Raw genomic sequence first — 27,477 nt, forward strand, 5'->3', positions numbered from 1 at the left:
ACATTGCTCCCCCTTGTGGGCTCATGGTGTGAGTCATAATACTCAGTAATGCCATCGCCTGGCGCTTCCTGTCCCACCTCATTGCTTTGAATAACTTTTATTTTAGCAGCTGATGCTGCTAAGTCTGCATTCAACTCCACTTTCTTCATCTTCGATTTCATTTTTATTTCCTCCAGTAGCAAAATGTGCTTTTCTTTCAATGCGGCGGATTGTGCTATTGCAGCAGCTTGATCCACCTTGGTCCTTTTTAATTTTGAGGAGACTGAGGAAATATACTTTGATTTGCATGATACATTTGGTATGCTGTCCAGTGGTCCAACTTCTATTTTCCATGTTTCAAACTCTTTTGTGAAATAATTCAGGTTAGTTATCTGGGTTCATACCAATCATAATAATCACTTTCATTTCCATCCTCTAATAAAATGTATTGCAGAGTATTATAAGCATTTATAAAGTATTCAAACAGCTCCTCTAAACACTTGTGTCATTGACTAGCAACATTTCCAAAATCAATCACCAAAGCCTTTATTTAATTTATTTTCCTTGCGCTTGCTCCCAATCGGTCTCTGCACGAGGCAAAGCGCTCTGTCTACACGTCCTCGCCTTCACACACACACACACACACACACAAAAACACACACACACACACACACACACGTATATACGTTAGGTCAGGAAAAAACACAGAGGCTATTTCATCCATGTACTATATGTGTGTGTGTGTGTGTATATATATATATATATATATATATATATATATATATATATATATATATATATATATATATATATATATATATATATATATATATATACATACATACATACATACATACATATATATATATATATATATATATATATATATATATATATATATATATATATATATATATATATATATATATATATATATATATATATATATATATATATATATATATATATATATATATATATATATATTATATATGTGTACAGCTCCACTAATTTTCAAAGACAAAATTAAAGTATTGGTAGAAACAATTTTATTACCAAACCAGTATTCATCTACAATGCAGATGTTTTTTAAAAAAGAATAAGAAAAGTTGAGTTTAAAGAAATGTGTACTCACCCGCTTGGATCTTATGTTTCCAGCAATGATATTGCTTGGTTTTACAGTGACCTGCAAAAATGCATAAAGGTATAATTAACAAGACAAGAAGACAGCACACTGTAGAGACATTTTAAAGTAGCAACATGAATGCTATCCTGGCTGGTCCACTAACATTATATCTCACTCATGAAGAGAGATATAAATGCTAGCATGATTTATAAAGGTCTGCTAATTTAGTTGGAAATGTATCTGAGAGTGAACATCATGTTTCATGATTTATTTCCTTTCAGCACACTGAAACTATTTTGTTGGATTGACTTGAGCTCCTCGGGGAAATGAGCAAGATAAGCAGTCGACAATTCATCAATGATCCTTTTCTTTGACATGTTTTGTGCTGATTAATAAAATACACTATGATCTGTGCATCATCCAAAACCTTGACTTTTAAATTATACTGACCTTTAGCACTCTCTTCATTTTGACCTTTGGCCCCTGTGACATCTTGAACTGCAGGTATCACTATGCAGTGAGCATTCAGGGTTTCCACAGCCAAGTCTGTGTCACCAAGGTCACTTGTCAGACTTTTATCCACATGCTCCGAATGCATTTTGACTTGCCTATCTGGAAATAAGAGAAGTAAGTGGGTAGGGAGTGTGAATTGGCACTCAAGTCCAAACTACAGTGAGGATTAACTGTAGTAGCCTGTCTGAATAGGACATTTTTACAGGTTGCTAAGGAACATTCAAGCATATTGCAAGGAAAGAGAAGACATAGTATACATCTACAGGGTCTATTTATACTACTATGACATCACAACAACATTACACCAACACAAAACAATGTTATAATAAGAGTACTCACATATAATGAAGTCAACAAAATACAGTATCGTTCCACAGACGTTTCCACTTCATTGCAAAAAAAGTAAAAATTGTATGACCTAAAGTAGGAATAACAGTTGGTAAAAAAAAAAAAACCCCACTAAGAACAATGTGTTGAGAAAGTGTGATACAGCATCAGCACCCAAAGGAAAAGACTTGAGAAAGCCCAGAATAAAGCCACTCAGGAAGTTGATAAGAAATAGGATTCACTTCAGTTTAGCTCGAGCACATGCAATCAAATTTTGTTTGATTGTAGCTGAGATGCTCCAGCACCCCCCGCGACCCCGAAAGGGATAAGCGGTAGAAAATGGACGGATGAACACCCATTTTACTGTGTTTAACAATGTCCTTTCAGATCTGCTACACCAGGGGTGTCCAAACATTTTCCAGGGCTTCAGCAAACTTAAAAAACTACTATGTCTTGAAAGAAAAAATGCTCATTATGACAGGGCGCATGAAAATCAACAAAGACCATATAGTACAGGACAGTAAGACGCACAAGTCGTCGGTCATTTTGGTTTTTGGGGGTGATTTGGGCCAGTTCCATGTTTTTCTTTGTTTTTGTAATGTTTTAATCTGGGATGCCTTTATGTTGTCTATAGATTGCAACACGGGCCAATAAATCGAGATGTGGGCCACCATAAAATGGCTGCCATGCCGCAATTTGGACACTCCTGGGCTACACAGTTCCAAATGGGCTAACTAAATCGAGGGACAAAATGTTTTTAGAAAATGTAAGTAGGTGATTTTAGGTCAACTATGGATGGGAATGAATTGTTAATTGTGTGATTAATACATATACTGCAGAGAGGATTTTTTAAATCGTGACAACTCAAATTGAACATGCAAACAAATCAAGAAACAAAAGTCTATGTTATCAATATTATTTATTTTTGGTTCGATTTTCATTGCATGAATAAAATAAATATGTCTTACAGTACTTATGGATAAAGAAAATAAATAAAAAGGTTGGTAGACTGCTTCATGACTTTATCACTACACAGGTAAAATAAACACAGTGGATAAAAAAAATATACTAAAACAGTCCTAATGAAATATCATGTTTTTCTAATATTGAAAAACAGACCATGATTAATTATTTTAAAATGTATTTTAAAACAAATCACATGACCAACAACCTCAACAATTAACAAAAAAATACTTTTTAGGGAGAAAATACAAATAATGAAAATATGACAGTTTTTCAGAAGTGTGTGCAAAGTCAAAATGTGCCAGGCTGACAAATTTAACTAAGGAATTAATGTATGGTGATGAATGATGATGTCATGAAAAAAGTCCTTCAACAAATCAGTTAGTGGGTGTGCACACTAAGCTTATCATGTTTTGTTTATTTGTCACATAATTTTTTGTTCCTAATATTGTCTAAAAAACAAAATAAAATAAACGATTGTACTGTCGCTTTTAAAATAACAACAGCTACTTTAAGGGGTGTGTTTAATTCCTATAGCTACTAAAGCATACTAAACTACAAATGCTACAATGGGAAAAAACAATTATTGGGCATCCGAACTCTGGGATAAATTCTAGCAGGTACATGAGAGAGATCTGGAGAGGGGTTCTGAAGGGAGGAAGTCTTCTTCTGTAACAGAGGGAACCAAACAAAGACAGACCACAGACATGTAGACATGTATTACTGCCAGGGTAGCTTGAAAGGAAGGATGGCTGGTGATGACGCAAAGACTAAGGCAGGCAGGTTTGATGTTGAGGGCGGAGGTTATAAGTACAGTAATGCTAGCCCACACTTAGCAGTGTTTAGTGTTAGTGAGCATTTCAGCCGTGGATCTAATATAGTGACGATGCACTAAATAAGTCTACTAAAAAAGGTGTCATCTGAGCATCAAAAAACTTCATTAAGCACAATGAAAATTGCCCTTTTTTATTGAATTTATTTAAAATATTTAAAAAATATGATGAATAATATTAATGGAGGTCTGTCGAAGCCAATTTACATTATCATTACTTAACCATGGTTGTAGTGTGCAACACATAACACCTTAATAGAGTGGACTCTACAGTAAAAGGACAAGCAACAACAGATCCTTCCTATATCAATCAGATAACCAAAGAGTGTGATGCAATAGAGATTTGAAACAGCTGAACAAAATGAAGTGAATGAATTGAGGAGAAGAAGGGGAGAAACAATTGAGACAGATGTGTGTATGGGGTGATATGAGGTGATGAATAGATAGAAATGTAAAAACTGAAAAGAAGCTGAACAAAAGACTGGTGAGTTACATCTCTCTCTAAATCCATCCCAAATAGTAGCATTCAATCGAACAGTCAAAGGTGAGTTTATCTTTGATCGGGTTTTAAACAAAATAAAGACAAAGCTAAATAAATTGGGGAAAAAAATAGCACATTAAAAAAAAAAAAGTTTTTTTTTTTAAATTCGGTTTTATTTAGGCAAATTTGTCCACTGACAAAAATTTAGAAGGAAAAAAACAAATGTTTTTAAATACTAAACAAGACTACAGTCGGTCCTGGTTTTACGACTATTCATGTTTACGACACACTCCAATAAGTTAACAATACTGTACAAAAAGAAAAAGATCAGTTACCTGCGCGCCATGGAAGAATATAAAGTCACTGAGTGTCACTATACCAAGAATGACTTTAAGTCAGGGGTGTCCAAAGTGCGGCCCGCAGCTAATTGTTTACCGGCCCGCCACACATTCTGGAAATACTATTGTAAAAATAAAAAAAGAACATTAAAAAAAATTGGAATGAGGTGAAATCTAACGAGAAAAAGTTGCAATTGCCATGCAGGCTGTTTTTCTTTCTTTTGTCTTTCTTCATTTTTCTTTTTTTGCCATTGCTCAAAAAATAAAAATAATGACAAAAAAATCCATGTTATAATGAATTATTTTCAGGGCTCCAATTACTTCAAATATTTCATTTTAAAATGTTTTATGTGGTTAATATTGCATATATTGTGTAGTAGCCATATAAAAACATCAACGTTTTCTTTGAAAAAAGCGCATAAAACAAACAAAATAATAGTTCCAGCATAAAATGGACAGATATATCTGAAGTTGATCTTGTAACTTAAGTGTTGAAAGTAAAAGAAAAACCTAATAAAAATGTATCACTTTATGAGTGGGGCACCTTTTGGATCCCAAATATATTTAGTGATTTTGTATTTATCTTTTCACTGTGATTACTCAAAAATAGGAAATAATTAAAATCAATGGTGTCCTGCATTATTGATCTTTTTGGGCTCTAATTACTAAATATTGCATATTTCAGTTTTACTATAAAAAAACTAAGTTGTTTTTGACAGAAAAGCCATAAAACATTTTTTTTAATTTGTATTACTTTATATCAACTTGAAGTTGATATAGAGATTTACTGTAAGCATTAAATAATTAAAAAAAAACAATAATCTGACTTATTTTTAACATTTTAATGACTGAGACCCTTTATGGTCCCTGGGACCCCTAAAGATAAAATAAATAAAAAAATGCATATATTTTGTTATGGTTTGAAAATGAAAAATATCAAAATGGCCCCCACATGCTTTAATTTTTCCGTGTGCGGCCCTCAGTGGAAAAAGTTTGGACACCCCTGCTTTAAGTGATGAATGACGAATCCATAGGAGTAAAAACGCTATGGATGGCTAGAAGACTAACTGATACTTTTGTTGAAAAAAAAAAACCCACCGTCGGTAAATGGAAGGACACTGCAGCACCTGCAGTGAGCGAACTAATCCAAAAGATAGCGCCACAGCACAAACAATACAACACCCTCTCAGTGTTTTTGCTTGTTTTTTTTGTTTAATACAATTATTTTTTATTATAGCCGCCAGCAAATAAAAATCCACAAATTAGCCTCTTTGTCTTATTAGTCCCAGGGTTCAAAGTGTAGTAAAAAAGTAGCGTCTTACAGTCCGGAATTTACGGTAAAACTGTTTGCTTCCTCAAATGTCCCAATAGTTTTTAACACCAGTGTTTTACAGAGCATAGGTGGCTAAGTTTTATTTCCGCAGAATACGCTGACTTTAAAACAACAAAGTTGAGTCAGTGAACAAATTAAACCATTGGACCACATTAAAAGAGTATATAAAAAATAAATGTGTAGCTATATAGGGAAAAACAACACTGTATTGGCAGTAAGCAATAAGCACCCATCCACGATTAGATTTAGAAACATGTTCCAAGTTGCTGTACTGTAATCCAATGTTGCATGAACAAAAAAGTGAAACATTGTGTGATGTTTCTTTTGGTTGTACATGATTGTATTTAACTGTCCTACAAAAATATAGATAATAGGATAGATTATAAGTACTCGAACACTTGAGACAGCCTGGAACAAGCCATTGTGCGATGCATTCAGCCCTCTGAAACAACCAGCATATCTGAGCGAGCACAATGTCTATTGTATGTTACATAAAGGTATGTATAGGATTAAAATAAAAAAAAGGGCAGTGACAGCAAATCACTCAGGTGATGTGTAAAACGCATACTAAAATTAGCAAAGTCAATCTATATCGTGAATGGCACTCAGTAAACAAGTATAAGACAATATTAGTTGAGTACAGGTGAAGTGTGTAAAAAAATAAAATAAAATAATAAAAAAGCCCTTGACTAGTTCTCCAGCGATGTGAACTAGAGGCCGACAAGCTGCTGCTGAAAGAGGTGAGGCTCCTGGTTGATCTGTCCAAGCACCTCGTGCATCACACAGAGCAGAGGACAGCCCAGACTCAACAACTCATACAGGAACACAAAGTCATGCGAGTTGCTTCTCAAGTGGCAACACACAGCTAGGAGAGACTCACGCACACCGCCCAACAGGTGTCGAGGTAACACACAAACAGCTCGGCTAGCGCGTCGCGGCCAGCTCAAGCCTCGCCTAATCAAGGAAACCAGAGTACCTGCAGGTTGCGTCTGGATGCTACATGTCGTCGAGTTGCTCCCGCTGTCTAGCATCAATGATGTGACAAGGCTGTGGTGATCCTGCCGCAAATCAAATTACACACACGTTACTATGCATATGTAGACCGTCTATTTAATGTAATATGTAATCATTATTTTTACATTGTTATGTAGTCACTCATTAGCGCTCACATTTAGATTGAATCAAGTTTAACTGTTTTGACTCAAATGAATGGTTCAGAATAGGGATGTAAAACACATACTGCCATATAAATATTTGCATTTGATTATATATGCATTTAGACTTGGGTGTATGCTAGCCATTAACCATCAAAAGTATGAGCTAACTGAGCTGTAACATTACTATGGCCATTGGACTCTATATCATATCAATCAAATAAAGTCGTGCATGCTTTTATTTCAAGTCGCCTGGACTACTGCAATGCACTTTATGCTGGCATTAGCCAAAAAGCTCTCTCACGGTTGCAATTAGTCCAGAACGTGGCAGCACGACATTTAACAGGGGCCAGGAAACGCGAGCACATAACCCAAATTCTTGAGACTTTGCACTGGCTCCCTGTTCATTTTAAAATTGATTTTAAAATCTTGCTGTTTGCTTTTAAAGCGTTGCATGGACTGGCACCTCATTATATCTCGGACCTCATCCAAATTTACAATCCTGCGCGCGCTCTGAGGTCCGAGAGCCAGCTCCAGCTCGTGGTGCCCAAGACGAGACTTAAAACCAGGGGAGACAGGGCCTTCACTGTGGTCGGCCCTAAGCTCTGGAACACTCTGCCCCTCCATGTTTGAACTGCTCCCACAGTGCAGTGTTTTAAGACCCACTTTTATTCTCTGGCTTTAAACACTACGTGAGTTGTGTGGTCCTCTGTGTTTTTAAATTTAGATTTTTATTTATAGTTTTAATTGGTTTTATCCTTTAAAATCGTTTTTAATCATATTTCTATATTGTTATTTTTATATGTATTTATTTTTTGTTTTTATTCAGTCACATTGGTGGAGCTAAGCATAATATTTGAATATTGTTTTTAAAATTGTTGTGCAGCACTTTGGAAACATTTTTGTTGTTTAAATGTGCTATACAAAAAGTGGATTGGATTGAAGTTTCATTTATAGAGCGCTTTTCATACATAAAAGAAATGCAACGCAAAGTGTTTTACAAAGTTAAAGTAAAAGTACCAATGATTGTCACACACACTAAGTGTGGCGAAATTATTCTCTGCATTTGACCAATCACCCTTGATCACCCCCTGGGAGGCGAGGGGAGCAGTGGGCAGGAGCAGTGGGCAGCAGCTGTGGCCACGCCCGGGAATCATTTTTGGTGATTTAACCCCCAATTCCAACCCTTGATGCGGAGTGCTAAGCAGGGAGGTAACGGGTCCCATTTTTATAGTCAAAACAATACCCCGGTGACCCATATCCCCCATTATCACATACGTACGCACGGACACAGATACCAAACACAAACACACATTTGCAACTATATGGACCAATGATTGCATGGCTGAGTACAGAGGAGACATGTGAGTAAACACTATCACAGGAGCCATCTGCACCCGGGGTTTAATTTGGTTGGAATTGAATCTAAAAGACATGTGGTGGGTTTTATTGTAGAACAAACCCTGTCAAGCATCTCAGCATTAACCAGGACAAAACTGTCCAACGTTTCCCCAGGTAAAAACAGACACTCAGGTGGATTAAAAGCAGTGTGAAAAGATAAAATGTCACAGCTGATGGTGTTTATTTTATCTCTGAAGTGGTCTGCAAACTGCTCACAAAGGGAGTCTGTAGGTGTGCGAGGTATGTTATTAAAACCAGGGTTAAACAAATGGTTAATTGTTGCAAAAAGGACTCTGGGGTTATTCTTATTGTTTGCAATTACTGTGGAGAAAAAAAGTGTTTCTTCCGTTCTTAAAGGCCTACTGAAACCCACTACTACCGACCACGCAGTCTGATAGTTTATATATCAATGATGAAATCTTAACATTGCAACACATGCTAATAAGGCCGGGTTAACTTATAAAGTGCAATTTTAAATTTCCCGCTAAACTTCCGGTTGAAAACGTCTATGTATGATGACGTATGCGCGTGACGTCAATCGTTGAAACGGAAGTATTCGGAAACATTGTATCCAATACAAAAAGTTTGGTTTTCATCGCAAAATTCCACAGTATTCAGGACATCTGTGTTGGTGAATCGTTTGCAATTTGTTTAATGAACAATGAAGACTGCAAAGAAGAAAGCTTTAGGTGGGATCGGTGTATTAGCGGCTGGCTACAGCAACACAACCAGGAGGACTTTGACTTGGATAGCAGACGCGCTATCCGACGCTAGCCGCCGACCGCATCTATGATCGAGTGAAGTCCTTCGTCGATCGCTGGAACGCAGGTGAGCACAGGTGTTGATGAGCAGATGAGGGCTGGCTGGCGTAGGTGGATAGCTAATGTTTTTAGCATAGCTCTGTGAGGTCCCGTTGCTAAGTTAGCTTCAATGGCGTCATTAGCAACAGCATTGTTAAGCTTCGCCAGGCTGGAAAGCATTAACCGTGTAGTTACATGTCCATGGTTTAATAGTATTGTTGATTTTCTGTCTATCCTTCCAGTCAGGGGTTTATTTCTTTTGTTTCTATCTGCAGTTAAGCCTGATGCTATCCCGTTAGCCCCGTAGCTAAAGTGCTTCACCGATGTATTGTCGTGGAGATAAAAGTCACTGTGAATGTCCATTTCGCGTTCTCGACTCTCATTTTCAAGAGGATATAGTATCCGAGGTGGTTTAAAATACAAATCCGTGATCCACAATAGAAAAAGGAGAGAGTGTGAAATCCAATGAGACCTTGTACCTAAGTTACGGTCAGAGCGAAAAAAGATACACCCTGCACTGCCTCTCTAGTCCTTCATTCTAACGTACCTCATCCACGAATCTTTCATCCTCGCTCAAATTAATGGGGTAATCGTTGCTTTCTCGGTCCGAATCTCTCTCGCTCCATTGTAAACAACGGGGAATTGTGAGGAATCCTTCCTCCTGTGACGTCACGCTACTTCCGGTACAGGCAAGGCTTTTTTTATCAGCGACCAAAAGTTGCGAACATTATCGTTGATGTTCTCTACTAAATCCTTTCAGCAAAAATATGGCAATATCGCGAAATGATCAAGTATGACACATAGAATGGATCTGCTATCCCCGTTTAAATAAATAAAAATTCATTTCAGTAGGCCTTTAACCCCTGTGGGGTATATTTTTTGCTGTTCACGTAATATATAATATTTGATGGTTAATCATTAGTTTTTTTTCCCCTACATTTCCTTTCTGCTATCCCTGCAACTTCTTTTTAGTTTTTTGATTTCCTCATCCTTTCTCCATGACGGTACTGATTTTAAAATGACCTTTTTTGATTTTAGATTGTCAACAATAAAATCACAGGGTGCAGTAAAACTATTGGAGGACAATTATTAAAAACTAATAAAATTTGCAGCCACTTCAGAAGTTAAATAGCGCTTCATCACAGTTCGCACTGAGGTCTCCTGCTGGATAAAAGCTGTGATCATAAAAAACACAGTAGTGGTCAGACAACAGAGGACACACTGGTGGACAGACCATAAGTAATGACCAAATCCAGAGTGTGTCCTCTTGTTATGAGTTGGCTGTGTGACATGCTGGGTAAAATCCATAAAATCTAACATATTTAAAAAATTCCCTTGAAACAGGGTCTTAAACATTATCAGTGTGTAGATTATGCATAGCAATGTGTGACGTTAACTTCCTTATACAGTAGATGTTTGTAAATCGAGGTTCCACTGTACTTATGTATTTATTTACATATATAATTGAAATATTTCACAGTATTTCAACCAATGATTTCACTGTCACTTAATAGTAATGAAGGTGTATTGCTAATCACTCTTAATTATAAGATGGGAGTGGCATTTATATCAGAATGTAAACATTATTTTTGCTTTTTTATGTTCTGTTTAACGTATTTTGTTACAGTTATAGTACTTCTTACCTTTCTTTTCCTGAATCTGTCCAAGTGTGTACTGGAGTGGTGTTGGGCATAATGCATTTTACAGTAGAACTTTGCTGGGAAAAGAACACAAACATTTAAAGTACTTGAACTCAAACTGTAATTCAGGCATTGATTGATATTGGTAACTGATTTATATTTGACAGTGACCCAAAGCATACCCTCATGTGAGTCAAAGGTGTAGCCGCCGAGCCGGAGGGTGCAGTTACAGACATCGCAGCGGAAACACTCGCGGTGAAAGAAGTAGCCCTCAGCACTCAGTCTCTCCATCACGTATACCCGCTTGGAGCAGAAGTGGCAGACATCACTGCCTCCGAGTACACGCCCTACACACTGAAAGTGAGAATAGACAGACAAGGTTTTGAATTTTGCTTTATGTTGATTGAAGAAGAGCCATGATAAAAAAGAATACTCCTACAAAAGGTATAAGGACATCCATAGACATTTCTCATTGAACATTGCAGACCGTATAAGCATTCATTTCCGCTGTGAGTAATGCAAAGCAATAGTAATAAAGCAGATGATAAAAGAAGGAAAGATGCACATGTTGAAGATAAATGTATTGCAACTCCTATTTGGATATGTTTTCCTTTTTAAAGCTGAAAAGCAAGGCTGGCTTGCCACTGTCTCTCACAGGAGCGAAATTTAGGACGGCAATCTAAGTAGAGCAAGTTTCCGTTTTGTCGTCATGTCAAGCACTAAAGGCAGAAACTTAAGAGATCAAAATAATATGTACTCGTGACAATGGCACTTTAAAGAAAAGGTAAAGAAGACAACTGTCAAATCTACCATGAAATATGCTACATGCTAGTATGATAAATTTTACATGACGTAAAGCAGATGGAACTGTGGTGATGATTGCTATGTCTTGTGGTTGGTAACCACTGTGTTTAATTACTGCCACAAACAGGACAGGAGTGGCACAGTAACATTAGGACCTGATCTACTAAAAGGGTGCGTGTAACTTGATACTGCACAAAGAGCTGAGCTACTAAACTCGTGAACAGAGGATTGTGTCTCTTTAATGAGCAAAATAGAGAACCCTGTCCATTCAGCGTCTTGATGTATATGCAGAATACATGGCTATTATTACAACGCCCACAATACTAGGAGTAACAGATGATAATATAATAATTTTGCAGTTACAAGGTGATTTATCAAGACTAAAATTGTTTTGTGATCAATGATTTGTGTCTGTATTTAGCACGTTTGAAATGTTTGTGGAAAATGGCAGTTACGCACAAATGGCTGAGAGAAAGGAGGGGACCGCGCTGCTATATGTGCGCTTGTCAACATATTTGTTACATTATAACAGACACAAAAAAAAGATATAAATATTAAGAGAGCGAGAGAGAGAGAGAGAGAAAGAGAGAGAGAGAGAAAGAGCAATATCATTTCAGAATTGTATAGCTGCTCCAAACAAGCCGTTTGGAATTTGAGACTTAAGTGACTATTATTTGCCTTCGTTACACCAGCAGATATCTCCATACGTGGTAGAGGTTTACCAGAAGAACTTCGCACGACTGCGTATTTCATGTTCAGTTGTAGTCAACAACTTTATTATTTTACTCTATCCCCTCGTTGTGGGGCAGACAGGCTCGTAAATGCACACGCATGCTAAAGTTCTCTGTTGTAGCATACGTATAGTAGCGTATAGTTCTAACTTCTAACTGTCAGTAGTCTCGTTATGGAGGTGCAAAAAACTAAAACATGGCTGTTGGGAAGAAGACTAAGTCGAAAGGGGATTAGCCTGCTGGAGGACTTCAGTGCGTAAATAATGCTTACAAAACGGCACATTCTGAAGGGACAGGAACAAAGAGACTTGAAGATGGTATGTAAAAAATAATCTTTGCAAAATTTGGACCAAAGCAGCACCATTACATGTGATGTAGATCACAAGGAAGTGTTTAAAATGTAGGGGAAAACAATCATAATATGACAATGATGATGATTATAACAAATGTCTGCTGATGTATTTTTAGGCATTAGTTGTTTTTTTTCTATATAGGAGATATGTTAATATACCTCCTATATGAAATATTTCTTGCAACATGCATTTTCATGCATTTATGGCTCATTCCAGATGCACCATTACAACACTGGCGCCTCCCAGAGTGCACCTTTGGTGTTCTAAAAATAGGTTACGTTGTAAAGTATATCTTCTAGAAAAAGTGCCATCTGCTGCATATTCTAGAACATAACAAATCGGCATGTGTTGGACTGGTGGAGCATACGATGTCATGAATGTGAAGGACAACTAATGTCTTTATGGTGACAGCTGGTGGTACTCCATGTAAATAGGGTGGTTTGCAATTGTTATCAATTGTGCATGCAGTCTTAGTAGATCACGCACAACACGCCCACTGAAAGTACCCGCAATTTTATAGTTTGCACATGTTTAATCCATAGTATTTGGGATCGTAGAAGATCAGGCCCAAGCACGTTAATTGACACGCCACTGTCAAGCTTCTGTAAGCATCAAGCTGGCCGTGTTGTGCAATACTTGGCAATAATTGGTAGAAGACGCTTTCAGACATTGTATATAAATATATGGTAGTTAGACGGGATTGCATGCACAATGTACGGACAAAAAACATTGGAAAAGGTGTACAAAGTGTTTTGTAGAAGCTCAACAACTCTTGTGTGGTATTTTTGTTTAGTTATACAAAAAGGTGTAGCTTTTAACACAAAATATTAGAAAAAGCGATTCAGTAGGAGGTTAGATTTCCCTCTGCAATCCACACACACCTTACCGGAGCAGCATTGGGCCTGTGATCTGTCTCGTACAGGAGGGCCAGTATTTGGGCTTTAGCATTTATGGCTGATGACACCTTTCCAACTGTTCGCTGATATTGACAGCAAGAGAAACGCAATGACAACAGAAAAGCAAGGAAAGTCAGAAAAAGGAAAGAAGAAAACACCCTTTCTATAAACAGGCCTGGATGTATGCAGGGTTACAAATTGGTACCTCTTTACTGTAGCTTGGAGCTGCAGTTGGACAACTCTCAGAGCGAATAACGGATTTTCGCATGATTCCATTAGGGGCTTCGAGCGCACAACTTCCATTGGACTGAGACCCAGACACCAGAAGGAAGATCAGTCTATTAGAGATAATGCACTTGCCTTGTCCCACGATATATTACTCAACGCCAATCTAGCCATTTGTTACCTTTACATCTGTTTCACATCTGCGGCTGTCAGATCTCTCGTGGGCACTTCTGTGGACATATTTGCTTTCAAGCATGCCCTGAGAACTGTATTCTGTCCCTGTATTGTCCTTTGACAGTGCCAACACTGCACCTGAAGAGAAGCTGATTCCAGGAGGTTGGGAGGCAACATCCTGGCTCTCATCAGAGCAAGATATTTCAGTGGGGACTATGCTATTAGAGGAGGAATCAGCTTGACACGTTTGCTCAGGATTTTCAGAGTCAGTATAAAACAATACAAAGGACGATTCTTTCTTTTCCTTGTGCTCAAGAGGATAAAAGGAGGCAGAGGAGAAACCAGACTGGACAGTGGGGTCAGGGACAGGGTGAACCACAGGGTAGATGGAGACAATATTAGACGGAGGTGAAGGAGGAAGACAAGTAGATTGTTCAACCTAAAGAAAAAAGTCAAAAACACATAAATCCCAAATACAGAGGTACAGAGCATAAACACGTTTTTATAAATTCACAACCTGTACCTCAGAAATAGAGGAAAGAAGAGTTGAAGGTTTGCTGGAGCTAGAAAACGTGGACGAAAGGAGTACTTCTCTCTCTTTTATGGTGTTTTTTGCAAATTCTCTAGTAGACAGACTCTCAGTGTCACTCTGCAAAGTGGAGCAGGAAGATGAAATATTGCTATAAGAAGCGAATACCTTCTGATTAGAATTGTTATATATGGGTAGTAGAGTTCAAGCAAATTCAAGCTTGGTGAGCGCAATATACTTGTAGTGTGAGGCAATGATGGAGAACCACTGCCACTCAGACAGAGCATACAAATGCTTCTTGAAGCCACAGAAGCACATTTTTCCAGTAATAGTCCAAAGTGCGACCTGGATCTTTTTTTCTTTTTTTTTTTTTAAATGCCTCACAATGTATTCTCAGGAAAAAAAATCGAAGGTAGTGCCACACTTAAATAATAAGAAAAAAAAAGGCTCCAGGAGAAGAAGTTGCCATGTTACAAGATTTCAAATCAATACTAATATTTTTTGTTTTGTTACTATTCACAAATCCGAAATGTTTGTCATTTATGTTACATATAGTTAACTGCTTATGATAGCTTGACCTACATTATAGTACATTCAGTTGAACTGAACAGTTTACAGTTTAGATAATTAATATTGTGACCGTAATTGTCTCTGAAATCAATAGTTACAATATTGTTGACATTTGTTCAAAACATTTCGACTGTAGTACTCTTTGTAGATGCCAAATTGTATAAACAAATAAATCAAGGTTTATTGTAACTTTTCATTTAAAAAATACTGTACAATGGATTGATTTTTAGCATGGTTAATAAACGGGTATAATGTGAAAAATATCAAAGTAGCCCCTACATTACGTTAAAAATAAGTTTGGACATATACAGACATGACAGAAAGAGCCAATGTCGGAGGGATCATAGGAAATAAATGTTAGTCATAATTAAGACTGTCAAAGTTAACGCGATAACGCATTAAAAAAATAGTGCTTTTATTTAAATTTATTGTTAACTGGCGATTAACGCACACGCTTCCTTTTAGACCCTCGGGCTGCGCCGTAGCGGGGGAAACTTGGCAGCAGTTCACTAGTTACTGGTGAGCCACAAGCGGGAAAATAGCGAGCAGAAATGGAGAAAGAAAATGGCACAACATGGAAACATCAGGTTCAAAGCGATGGCAAGTTGTTCTCCCGACAACAAAGGACTATTTTTCGCCAAGACAACTTTACTTTCTGCTCCATTCCCTGCCAGTACACCTGATTCTCATTAATTAGTTCTATTTATATCCTCCTGGGTCTCTCCTTCAGTGCTAAATCATTGTGCTTGATAGTCAGCTTCATGTGCTGAAATTGTTAGTTCCCTGTTTTTTATTGCCATTAAATCTAGATTTACTTGCACTCTGTCTGCTGTTGTCTGCATCCTTGGGGTCACGCTGCAAGCAACGGTCATCAGACTGTGACAAAAACATTGCCATGCTGCAATATGGAGACCATTACCTTGTACAACATGTAATGTATATAATATCAGTAGCATTTATTTACATACAACATATCATATTTGACATTACCAAACATCTGTGACAATCAAAGAATGATCGTAAATATCCACATTTTGTGTGAAACTGGAACATGGAAGTGTAGCTCCTTCTCTAAATGAAAGTGCTCCTGAAGCAGGAATACAAATTCCGTATTCCAACAAATTAAGAATCTGGCAAGACAATACACAGCAGGCATTTTTTAGAATTGTCATTAAAAGTGTGTTTGTCCTTTTTGTATTGAGCTGTTTAAAGAAGCATAGTGTTTAAAACATATTCCATTAAAGCAAATTAATTGTCCATTCATGGTGTTAAAACTTGAAAATGATCTGCCTAGGGTACACTTAACGGTGAACAATTATATCTACCCGCGATTATCGCGATTCATTTTGAATTAACTATGAACAAAATGTGATTAATCGTGATTAAATATTTTAATCGTTTGACAGCCCTACTAATAATTTGTTACTTAAGTACTACATCCCATTCCTGAAGGACAAAGCTGCCAAAAATTGAAAATGAAGCGTACACCTAAAACGTGGGAGGAGGGGTGGCAGAGTAGAAGGAGGAGTGACATCGTCGGGCTTTGCAAAGCGGGGGTTTTAACTCTCATCCTCCCCATTTAAAAGAAGAAGTGAGGTACAAGAAAACAGAAGCGACGGAGAAAAGGATGGGTCGGGTAGGTCATCCTCAGGCTGATTAAAATACGAAATTGAAATGAAAGGAAAAAAGAAAAGGAAATGAAAGATGTGGAAGGAAAAAACAATTTTTTTATGGTCTGATATGGGCACACAAGTACTGTATATGTATAGATGTATCTTTTTTTTTTCCAAATGGTAAATGGGTTATACTTGTATAGGGCTTTTCTACCTTCAAGGTACTCAAAGCGCTTTGACACTATTTCCGCACGCACACACAAGGCAGGAGCTGCCATGCAAGGCCCTAACCACGACCCATCAGGAGAAAGGATGAAGTGTCTTGCCCAAGGACACAACGAACATGACTAGGATGGCAGAAGCCGTGGAGCAAACGAGGATTGCTGGCACGGCCGCTCAACCAACCGAGCCACGCCGTCTCAACTTTTTACCCAATTAATCTTTTTTTATGCGTTGTGAAATTTGTAACTGTATACTTTTAAAATACATTTTTATTTACTAAATTATTCAGCCTAAATTGAATATTTAATGTATTTCCAAAATGCACCACCTTTTAACAGATTTAACAAAAATAAAACCTTTTTTAATATGCAAGTTGAATTATTTTAATTATTGTTTTGTTGGTTTATTCCAAACCACTTTAATTATACCAACTTTGCAAATAACAACTGTACATTAAACATAGTAATTAAACATAGTGAGAATACAGACAACTAAGAATAAATTAAGAATAAATTATCCACTCATCCATCTATTTCCTTCCACTCGTCCCTCTCGGTATTGTCCCATATTCACCAAAGATGCAAGAATCAATTTGAGGGTAAGATCAATTAAATGGTTAGGGTAACCTGAAAAGTCCCCATTAATATTGTACTTTATACAATTGAAAGTGTGCATCTCCCACCTTGCTATGTATTTTCTCTGTCGAGTTCTCCTCAAATTTGGCCAGCAACTGTGTTGCCATGGAACGGACCCTGTTCTCTCGCAGTTCCCTGTCCTCACCTGCGGAGGGCGCACTGTCACAGGCTAGCTGATGCCAGGGAACATGAGTAAGACAGAAAAGACATCAAACAAATCAAATGTTAAAGAAATTAATTATCTAATTGAAGTTAATTACAGCATCATATGAATCACTAACTTCTGTATGGTAGCTGTTCCCCTTTCGTCGTCTCTTATTAATAGAATCAGCATCCAGTTGTTTGTCATCCTGTGAGAGCAAACAAGAGGCCTTTACAGTGAATGCTTAACCTTAGAAATCACAGTTTTGCATCTTTCTAGGCCAGGGGATGGAGCAAGGGTTACATAATTTAAATATAACTTGCTTTGGTTGGTTTTAGTATAACTAGATGCGAGAAGAGCACACTTTTCATCCTCAGAAAAAACAGACTTGAATACCAGATATAAAAGTCAGAATATAACAGTAGTTCAGTCTATTACAGTACCCTGGGTATCCTCTTTCTGGGGTGGCCGATGTTTCTTAATGATTGTTCTTCACTGGTCTCATCAATTTCTTTTGCTCCTGTAATGTGAAAGGACATTTCAAAAGAAAAATCACATTATGTTTATAATCCAAAATATGTTAAAACATTATCTAACTGAGCACAATTGAAAGTAGTATGTAGTATTAGTAAGTCTGCAGTGACTACCCCAAGTGACAACTTAAGTGCAAGCAAAACTATATTTGACTTTAATCCACAAACAAGGGAACCACCAGACGTTTATAGAACAAATGTTAATTTGAAGTCTATTTCAATTTGTAAGCCAATGCAATAAAAACTAGCCGTCTATTGAAAAGGTTTGTTTGAATGTGCACACATGTTGCAATTTGATATTCAACAACTTACACTTAAAAATCTAAAATGAAAGGAAAGTCAGAGAGTCACGCCTGAGGCTCCTAACTAATTAAACGTGCCAGTCAAATGTCAAGAAATGAAATACCCCAAACTTGCTGGTTCTTGTTCAAGGGTAATTACAATGCATGTCAATATGCAGATGAGTGAGACAATTCAGACTTGTCCATTTTCACTCAAGCAGCTGGAAACAATGTAGAGTTCCTGTCACATTTTGGGGAAAAAATGTCACCAACTTTGAGTCCTTAATGATTAATTTTAAACATTCATAAAAAATTGGTGGAAACAGATGCAAGAACACAAACTGTAAGATGTATCTCCCCATCAGTCCGTCTTTCTTCACGCACAATGTCTGAGAAGTATGTGCAGTTTTCTGTTGCACAAGAGTGAGTAATACAAACCTCTACCAAGAAAAATACCTCAACAATTAATTTACTTTCTCTCATTTAATTTGTAGATTGCAATTATTGTCGATAATGTAGTTATTTATCATAGTTCAATATGTTCTTAAAGGGGAACTGCACTTTTTGGGGGAATTTTGCCTATTGTTCACAATCATTATGACATGACATGACAGAATGTTTTTTTTTTAATATTAAATAATCGTAAATAAAAGTCCGCTTAAAGCAGAGCCAATGGGAACTCTTCTATTCAGCCCATGAAAACTTGACAAATAACCATTCAAAAAGCACCAACAATACTCCATTTACATTTCGGGACTTCAATAATAACCAAGTATTAGTGATAGCGTGATCATAAGCTTGTGTGCCTATGCCTATGTTTACATCATCAAGTGATCTGCTGTTTCATTGCTTCACTGCTCCTTGGAAGTTTATTGTAGATCATAAATCATGCGTCTCACCTGAAAAGTAGATGGCTGAGGATGTAGTCTGACAAGTTGGGACACTTTGACCGCCAGTTAGGACCTGGAACTGGCGAGAACGACACGAAAAGTGCTAGTTCCAGCCCCCCGACCCACCCAGTATCTTCGCAAGGATTTTGAGACATTTTTCATCTAAATGGGAATATATGAACATCCAAGCAGTCGGCATCCTAATTATAACAGACCTTGTACAGTAAGTGATATGGTATTATGTTTGTTGGCTCTATAAAGTCTGCAGTGAGCAGAAATCAGTGATGACAAAAAAAGCAAACGTGATGCGTTTTTTTAATTAATGCGCTTCGTATCCTTAAAATTATCAAAATATGTAAATATTAAAGGCCTACTGAAATTAATTTTTTTTATTTAAACGGGGATAGCAGATCCATTCTATGTGTCATACTTGATCATTTCGCGATATTGCCATATTTTTGCTGAAAGGATTTAGTAGAGAACATCGACGATAAAGTTCGCAACTTTTGGTCGCTGATAAAAAAAGCCTTGCCTGTACCGGAAGTAGCGTGACGTCGCAGGTTGAAGGGCTCCTCACATTTCCCCATTGTTTACACCAGCAGCGAGAGCGATTCGGACCGAGAAAGCGACGATTACCCCATTAATTTGAGCGAGGATGAAAGATTTGTGGATGAGGAACGTAAGAGTGAAGGACTAGAGTGCAGTGCAGGACGTATCTTTTTTCGCTCTGACCGTAACTTAGGTAAAAGGGCTCATTGGATTCCACACTTTCTCCTTTTTCTATTGTGGATCACGGATTTGTATTTTAAACCACCTCGGATACTATATCCTCTTGAGAGTCGAGAACGCGAAATGGACATTCACAGAGACTTTTATCTCCACAACAATACATCGGCGAAGCACTTTAGCTACGGAGCTAACGTGATAGCATCGTGCTTAAATGCAGATAGAAACAAAATAAATAAGCCCCTGACTGGAAGGATAGACAGCAGATCAACAATACTACCAAACTCTGGACCTGTAACCACACGGTTAATGCTGTACCGCCTGGCGAAGCCTAGCAATGCTGTTGCTAACGACGCCATTGAAGCTAAATTAGCTACGGGACCTCAACAGAGCTATGCTAAAAACATTAGCTATCCACCTACGCCAGCCCTCATCAACACCCGAGCTCACCTGCGTTCCAGCGATCGACGGCGCGACGAAGGACTTCACCCGATCATCGATGCGGTCGGCGGCTAGCGTCAGATAGCGCGTCTGCTATCCAACTCAAAGTCCTCCTGGTTGTGTTGCTGCAGCCAGCCGCTAATACACCAATCCCACCTACAGCTTTCTTCTTTGTAGTCTCCATTGTTCATTAAACAAATTGCAAAAGATTCACCAACACAGATGTCCAGAATACTGTGGAATTTTGCGATGAAAACAGAGCTGTTTGTATTGGGATACAATGTGTCCGAATACTTCCGTTTCAACCATTGACGTCACGCGCAAACGTCATCATACATAGACGTTTTCAACCGGAAGTTTCCCGGGAAATTTAAAATTGCACTTTATAAGTTAACCTGGCCGTATTGGCATGTGTTGCAATGTTAAGATTTCATCATTGACATATAAACTATCAGACTGCGTGGTCGGTAGTAGTGGGTTTCAGTAGGCCTTTAAATGTTTTTATAAATGTGCCCATTACTACATTACATATATACTTACATTATGTACATAAAACCTTGATGGAGGTGATTGGATGTTTTTTAGGGACTCTTAGGGTAGAATTTAATGGCTCCCATAGGCTCCATTGTAAGTGGACTATTGATCAAATTTATTACATTTTTAAAATGCATTTTAAAAAATCCATCTGTCGTCAGGTCTTTCATAATGATTGTGAAGGATAGGCAAAATTTAAAAAAAAGTGCAGTTTCCCTTTAAGCGCAAGTTTATGAGACTAATATCCTGTGAATTGGCTATTCTTTTCAGAGTGGCGCCTGTGTCATTAAATGGAAATGAAAAATGGTAGTAATTATTTCAAGTACCTATTGTATTGAACAGCCTAAGTCTAAACAATTGATCTTCGAAATGGATATAGCTGGTGCCCTTTACTACCCCAAAGGCATTTCCTTTTGAATGAAAGTGACTGAAAAAGAGAAGATTGAAAGTAACAACATACATTATTGCTAAGAGGACTTTTTGTTACTCTGACCTTTTCTACTTCTTGGCGAGTTCCAGAAGGCGTCGTAAAATTTTGACAGGTATAAAACCATGAGCAGCTTGTCCGGTTCGGCCTTTGAAGCCACCTCCTTTCCAGTCGTCACTGGCTGAATGCCAAGCTGATGCTCAGCAACGTCAAAGGCCAACTGATTGTTTGCGGCTATGTCCTCCTCATTAAGTGAGTCATAGTCACTGAGATGAAAAGATAATAAAGACATGGTTAAAATATTACATAAAAACTCATATCTGTCATTATGTTACTTTACTATTTGTACAGCTTCAAGGTTTTAATCAGCCAATTGTAATAAACACTGGTTGTTAAACTTTACTTCATAACACTTCATACCCTGTTCCAGATCACTCAAACATTAGCCAGAAATCACTGCACTCTCAACTGATTTGGATTTCCATGACAATAAACTAGGGTCATATTTTTTCTAAAATCTCTATATGTTTATAAGAGTGTGCACAGGAATGCTTGCGCGCAGTGGCAAATTTGCATCAAAGGCACGGTGGAATTTTCCTACCAGCTCCTATAGTAGTGTTGTTTATATACGTACTTTTACAACATGTACTTTATATTTTAGAGTCGGAAATAAATAATGCTAAAATCTTTTAACAGTGAAACTTCAATTGTTAAACCCCCTTTAGCTCATAAAATTTGAGTTTCTACCAAATAAATAAAAAAAATACAAGACTCACGAGACTGGGGGTCTACAAACTTTACTCTCAAAAAAGCCATTTTGCCTCCACTTTCACAAAAGAAAAATAGTCTGCAGCCACTAACATAACACAGCTTATAAACTTTGAAATGTCTTAATATTTTCTCAGGCAAAGTAATATGTTTGTAATTAAATTCTCTTCTGAGGTCACACACTTGCAAACCTGACATCTCTCTCAGAGCACAAACACATAGGCCTGGGGCGATAACCAATAAGTCAATTAATTGAACGATAGATGAAAAAAATTCCTTAATAATTTTGCCATCATCGCTTTCTTTGTCTCTTACTTCCAAACAGGGTGCAAGAGGTTTTAATGTCAAAGCGCTTTGAGCATCTTGAAGGTAGCAAAGCGCTATGCAAGTATAACCCATTTACCATTTACTAGGGGTGTAACGGTGCACAAAAATGTACGTTTGGTACGTACCTCGGTTTAGATGTCACGGTTCGGTTCATTTTCGGTACAGTAAGAAAACAACAACATATACATTTTTGGGTTATTTATTTACCAAATTTGCAAAATCTTCCACCAAAAATATTTTTCTTAGTGATGTGAAATAATCGGAACCTTGGATAGGTCAATAATTCATAATAACATTGATTTTGATTCAATATTATGACAGTTCGAAAGAAAAAAAAACAGCTTTGTTTTATTAGTCAACATTGCAACTTTTTCTAAATTACATTTAACCTTTAAGCCTTTTTATTTCACTTTTGTTATGTTTTTGTTTATTTTAACAGTATTTTTAGAATGTGCCGTGGGCCTTTAAAACATTAGCTGTGGGCCGCAAATGGCCTCCGGGGCACACTTTTGACACCCCTGCTATAGATAATAAAAAATTAAATCTGATAAATCTATGGATAAAAAGCAGAGCCTGGCGACGCATGCACGTTTATCATAACTCTCTCGCTCTCTCTGTCTCTGCCCCTCCCTCACGAATGCTGCTGTGCGCACAATTTGTTTTGTTTTTAACCCCTTCTTAACCCTGAAAGTACATTGAAAATACACGCAACATTAACTCAAAATGCCGGACATTTGAGGCATTTAAGAAACTCCGCCCTGACAGCCCCGCAAAAGAGGCCATGTCCGGTGAAAAGAGGACGTATGGTCAGTCTATCGTAGCCCGTTAGCTACTAGCATGCCGTGTGTTGTGCCTCAGTGTGCATCGTTTACACAACGTGCAGTACGCTACTTAGTATGTCCATGTGGAAACTCGTTCGGTACACCTCCGGACCGAACTGAAGCCCCCGTACCGAAACGGTTCAATTCAAGTACACGTACCGTTACACCCCTACAATTTACCCATTTTAGATGTTCAATATTTATTTATCAGGCCGGTGCAATTTTTTCTAAGACAGATTGAGACTCCATTGTATTTCTATTGTTGGTTTACTTATTTATATACAATATACATTATATACAATAAAAAAAATACTAATGAAAAGTTTGAAAGGGATACTTGCATTATTATCATTTCAGCACTAATGTAACTGTAATATGTCAGTTATATTAGTGCTTTAATTGGTCTTAAAATAATGCCGACAATAATATTGTCTATCAGCAATTTTATTTGTGGGACAATATCTCATCCAGCAAAGTTTGTTATGGGTCACGGTCTTAACACGCACGCATACACACACGCCCTTATTTATGTGCCTCCATTTCGATTGTGTCTTCTTACCATTAGCCATGTTGTAGTTTTTAATATAGTTAGAACTAATCGCTACTTTGTATTAGAAGTGGCAACAGCGGACGATGCATGTACATGTATGAGCCAGTCTGCCCCACAACAAGATAAACACCAGTCTGCCCCACAACAAGATAAACACATCAGTTTCCCAGAAAAACGGGCTTCATCGCAGCTGGTTGTACTGTATTTACACATGTTCACCATTTTACATGTTTACATTTACATTCAGACTTAAATCATTGTCAACACTTTCCCGTGTGAATTAAAGCATCTGTTGAAACATTGTCAGCGCACACACGCACTCTCACACTTGTGCATAATATGGAATAAATAATCAAAAATAAAAATGTTTTCCTTAAAATTTTAACTACAAGTAACTAACTTTCTTTTAGACAGTTCTGAAGCTAGTGTAGTGATGTAGACATTACATTTATTATATTTGATGTATCTACAATTACATTACTTTACAGCCCCATATATACATATATATATATACATACATACATACATACATACATACATACATACATACATACATACATACATATATATATATATATATATATATATATATACACACACATATATATATACACACATATATATATACACATACACACACATACTGTATATACACACACACACCGTATTTTTCGGACTATAAGTCGCAGTTTTTTTCATAGTTTGGCCGGGGGTGCGAGTTATACTCAGGAGCGACTTATGTGTGAAATTATTAACACATTACCGTAAAATATCAAATAATATTATTTCGCTCATTCACGTAAGAGACTAGACGTATAAGATTTCATCGGATTTAGCGATTAGGAGTGACAGATTGTTTGGTAAACGTATAGCATGTTCTATATGTTATAGTTATTTGAGTGACTCTTACCATAATATGTTACGTTAACATACCAAGCACGTTCTCAGTTGGTTATTCATGCCTCAAATAACGTACACTTATTTAGCCTGTTGTTCACTATTCTTTATTTATTTTAAATTGCCTTTCAAATATCTATTCTTGGTCTTGGGTTTTATCAAATAAATTTTCCCAAAAAATGCGACTTATACTCCAGTGCGACTTATATATGTTTTTTTCCTTCATTATTATGCATTTTCAGCAGGTGCGACTTATACTCCGAATAATACGGTACATACATATATACACACACATGCATATATACACACACACCTACATATATACATATATACATACAGTACACACACACACACACACACACACACACACACACACACACACACACACACACACACACACACACACACACACACACACACACACACACACACACACACACACACACACACACACACACACACACATACTGTATATATACATTAATTGAATATAACAAGTGTGTTCTCACATGAGTTCGGGCCTCTGCCTGTGTATAAGGGCACATAGGGCAAGGCCGCTCCTCCAGGAAGATGTCAGGTTGGTGATGTCGACTCCCCTGTAGCCCTTGGTCTGTTTCTGACACCAGGTCAACAATCGGTCCGTGCGCACCTCTGACTCTGTAAGAGATGTAATGTTAGTCACAGAAGGCAAGCTGTCGTTTTTAATTATGCATTGAAGACTTGCATTACAAATTGAGGACGTCCACTCTATACCTTATTACGTCCACCAGGAGTTTGTCTGTTAGCCGGCAACATAACAATGGCCGTAACTACCATTGAGGACCCCGAGGTCATGTCCTCTGTATTTTTTAAGTGACAAGAAGATGACATGACTTCCTGCAAATACACTTTGTGTGGGACAATGCGGTACATCATCCTCTCTCAATGTACGATCTTTGGTCGTGCAAAGCTGAACCCGCTACAACTCCAGATAACGTAACACAATGAAGTCCACTTTTACTTTAAACATAATTCGATACGAAATGTGCTGTCAAAATAACACTCATTATACTGATGTCACTAATGTTAGTTTTACCTGAATGAAATCGATGTGAAAAGCTGTCAGTATAATACTGTCATGTCAGTCAGGTGCCACCCCGCTCTGAACGTAAAACATGCGCTGTGTGCAAAGCTTTGCTCTCCGCGTTTGGTGTGAAAGAAGATGACATTTTACCCCAAACATATTCCTGGACACATCATGTTCTGTCACTGATTAGAATATTAAGAGAAGTGTCTCCCTTTACTTCCGGTGGTCCTTGTGGCGCGTGTGACAAGGCGATGAACTACAAAGCAGAAGGTTGTGATTTCAATTACATTCTGGAGTTAAAATAAAGTTTTTAATCTTGTCTTTTAATGATGTTAAAATTGTTGAATATGCTTACCTTCAGCTTAGTAATTAAACAAGTGGATTGTTCATGGTTTTGCCCAAGGTAATATTTATATGATGCTGGGATATCAATGATTTCAAAACTCCTCTCGGACCACTATTTTTTTACCTCGGTGTTTGTCAAATTCTGGTTAAATATGGACTGAATTTAATTAAACATTTAGGAAATGTCAGAAATGGGATAAGAAACAAGTAATTAGATTTTGGGGGTGATCCGGATCATTTTTACTACGTTACAGGGCTCAACTTCTCTGTGTGTGTGTTAGCATTACGCATGCAGGAGATCTGCGCTGTCTTAGTGCTTTTTTAGTCAAACATCACTTGGCTGTATCGCACTCTAGTCACACATTAATTTAATCCAGCACGTACTGTATGTTTATCATCATTTTGTGACATGGCACTGCATTACTGTTACTTTTCTAACTAAGATTTTTGAGGTTAGCACCAGTGACTGCAAGAAAAAATGACATGAATTTGACATATATGCATGTCTGTGCATTTATTGTGCCCAAACCATTTTTTTTTTTACTGTGTTGCGACCTGTGTACGTACATACAAAATATCAAAAAACTGAGTAGATCCATCACGACAAAATTATTATACTGTATTTTCCCCAGGGAAAATGCTATAGAAATGAAAGTTGGATATAACTGTAGTCAGTGTACAGCTGTAAAATTATCAATATCTATTGGGCGCACCAGTATTATCAAGCCTTAATCCTCTCACTAGAGCTGCACAGGTTGATACTGTAATCCTCTTTCACTTCTTTATGATGACATCATGTTACAACACCTTCCACTCCTCCCACCTTCTGCGTGAGGTTAGCCCACACACGCTGAATTGGTTTTAAATCTGCAGACATCCACGGACACTCCATCACCTTCATCTTCCACAGCAAGACAGGGTATCATTATGGAGGTGTGTTTGGGTTTGTTATCCATCCATCCATTTTCTACCGCTTGTCCCTCTCGGCATATTAGAAAACTGATATACTGCCATGTGGCCCATTTTCCGCAGGGAGGGAATCATGCACGTACATGTTGAAATGTATGTTTTCCCTTAATATCGCAGCTCC

At 37.5% G+C, this 27,477-nt stretch overlaps 1 protein-coding gene across 6 annotated transcripts in view; it reads right to left on the reverse strand.

Moving 5' to 3' along the window:
• The window catches only part of mical2b (microtubule associated monooxygenase, calponin and LIM domain containing 2b), a 114,231-nt gene that overhangs the window by 19,291 nt on the left and 67,463 nt on the right, over positions 1-27,477 (reverse strand). For 2 of the 6 annotated variants that reach the window (XM_062035743.1, XM_062035741.1), the window contains exons 12-25: positions 25,486-25,633; positions 21,680-21,879; positions 18,225-18,301; positions 17,921-17,989; positions 17,687-17,812; positions 14,594-14,719; positions 14,078-14,509; positions 13,877-13,978; positions 13,662-13,754; positions 11,070-11,241; positions 10,891-10,964; positions 6,869-6,950; positions 1,556-1,717; positions 1,115-1,165 (exon numbers count right to left, since the gene is read on the reverse strand). In XM_062035743.1, the coding sequence (XP_061891727.1) occupies positions 1,115-1,165; positions 1,556-1,717; positions 6,869-6,950; positions 10,891-10,964; positions 11,070-11,241; positions 13,662-13,754; positions 13,877-13,978; positions 14,078-14,509; positions 14,594-14,719; positions 17,687-17,812; positions 17,921-17,989; positions 18,225-18,301; positions 21,680-21,879; positions 25,486-25,633 (1,914 nt within the window). The other 4 variants (XM_062035744.1, XM_062035746.1, XM_062035745.1 and 1 more) reach the window with 4 other exon arrangements.

The sequence above is a fragment of the Entelurus aequoreus genome, linkage group LG24, assembly GCF_033978785.1.
Source record: "Entelurus aequoreus isolate RoL-2023_Sb linkage group LG24, RoL_Eaeq_v1.1, whole genome shotgun sequence".
NCBI lineage: Eukaryota > Metazoa > Chordata > Actinopteri > Syngnathiformes > Syngnathidae > Entelurus > Entelurus aequoreus.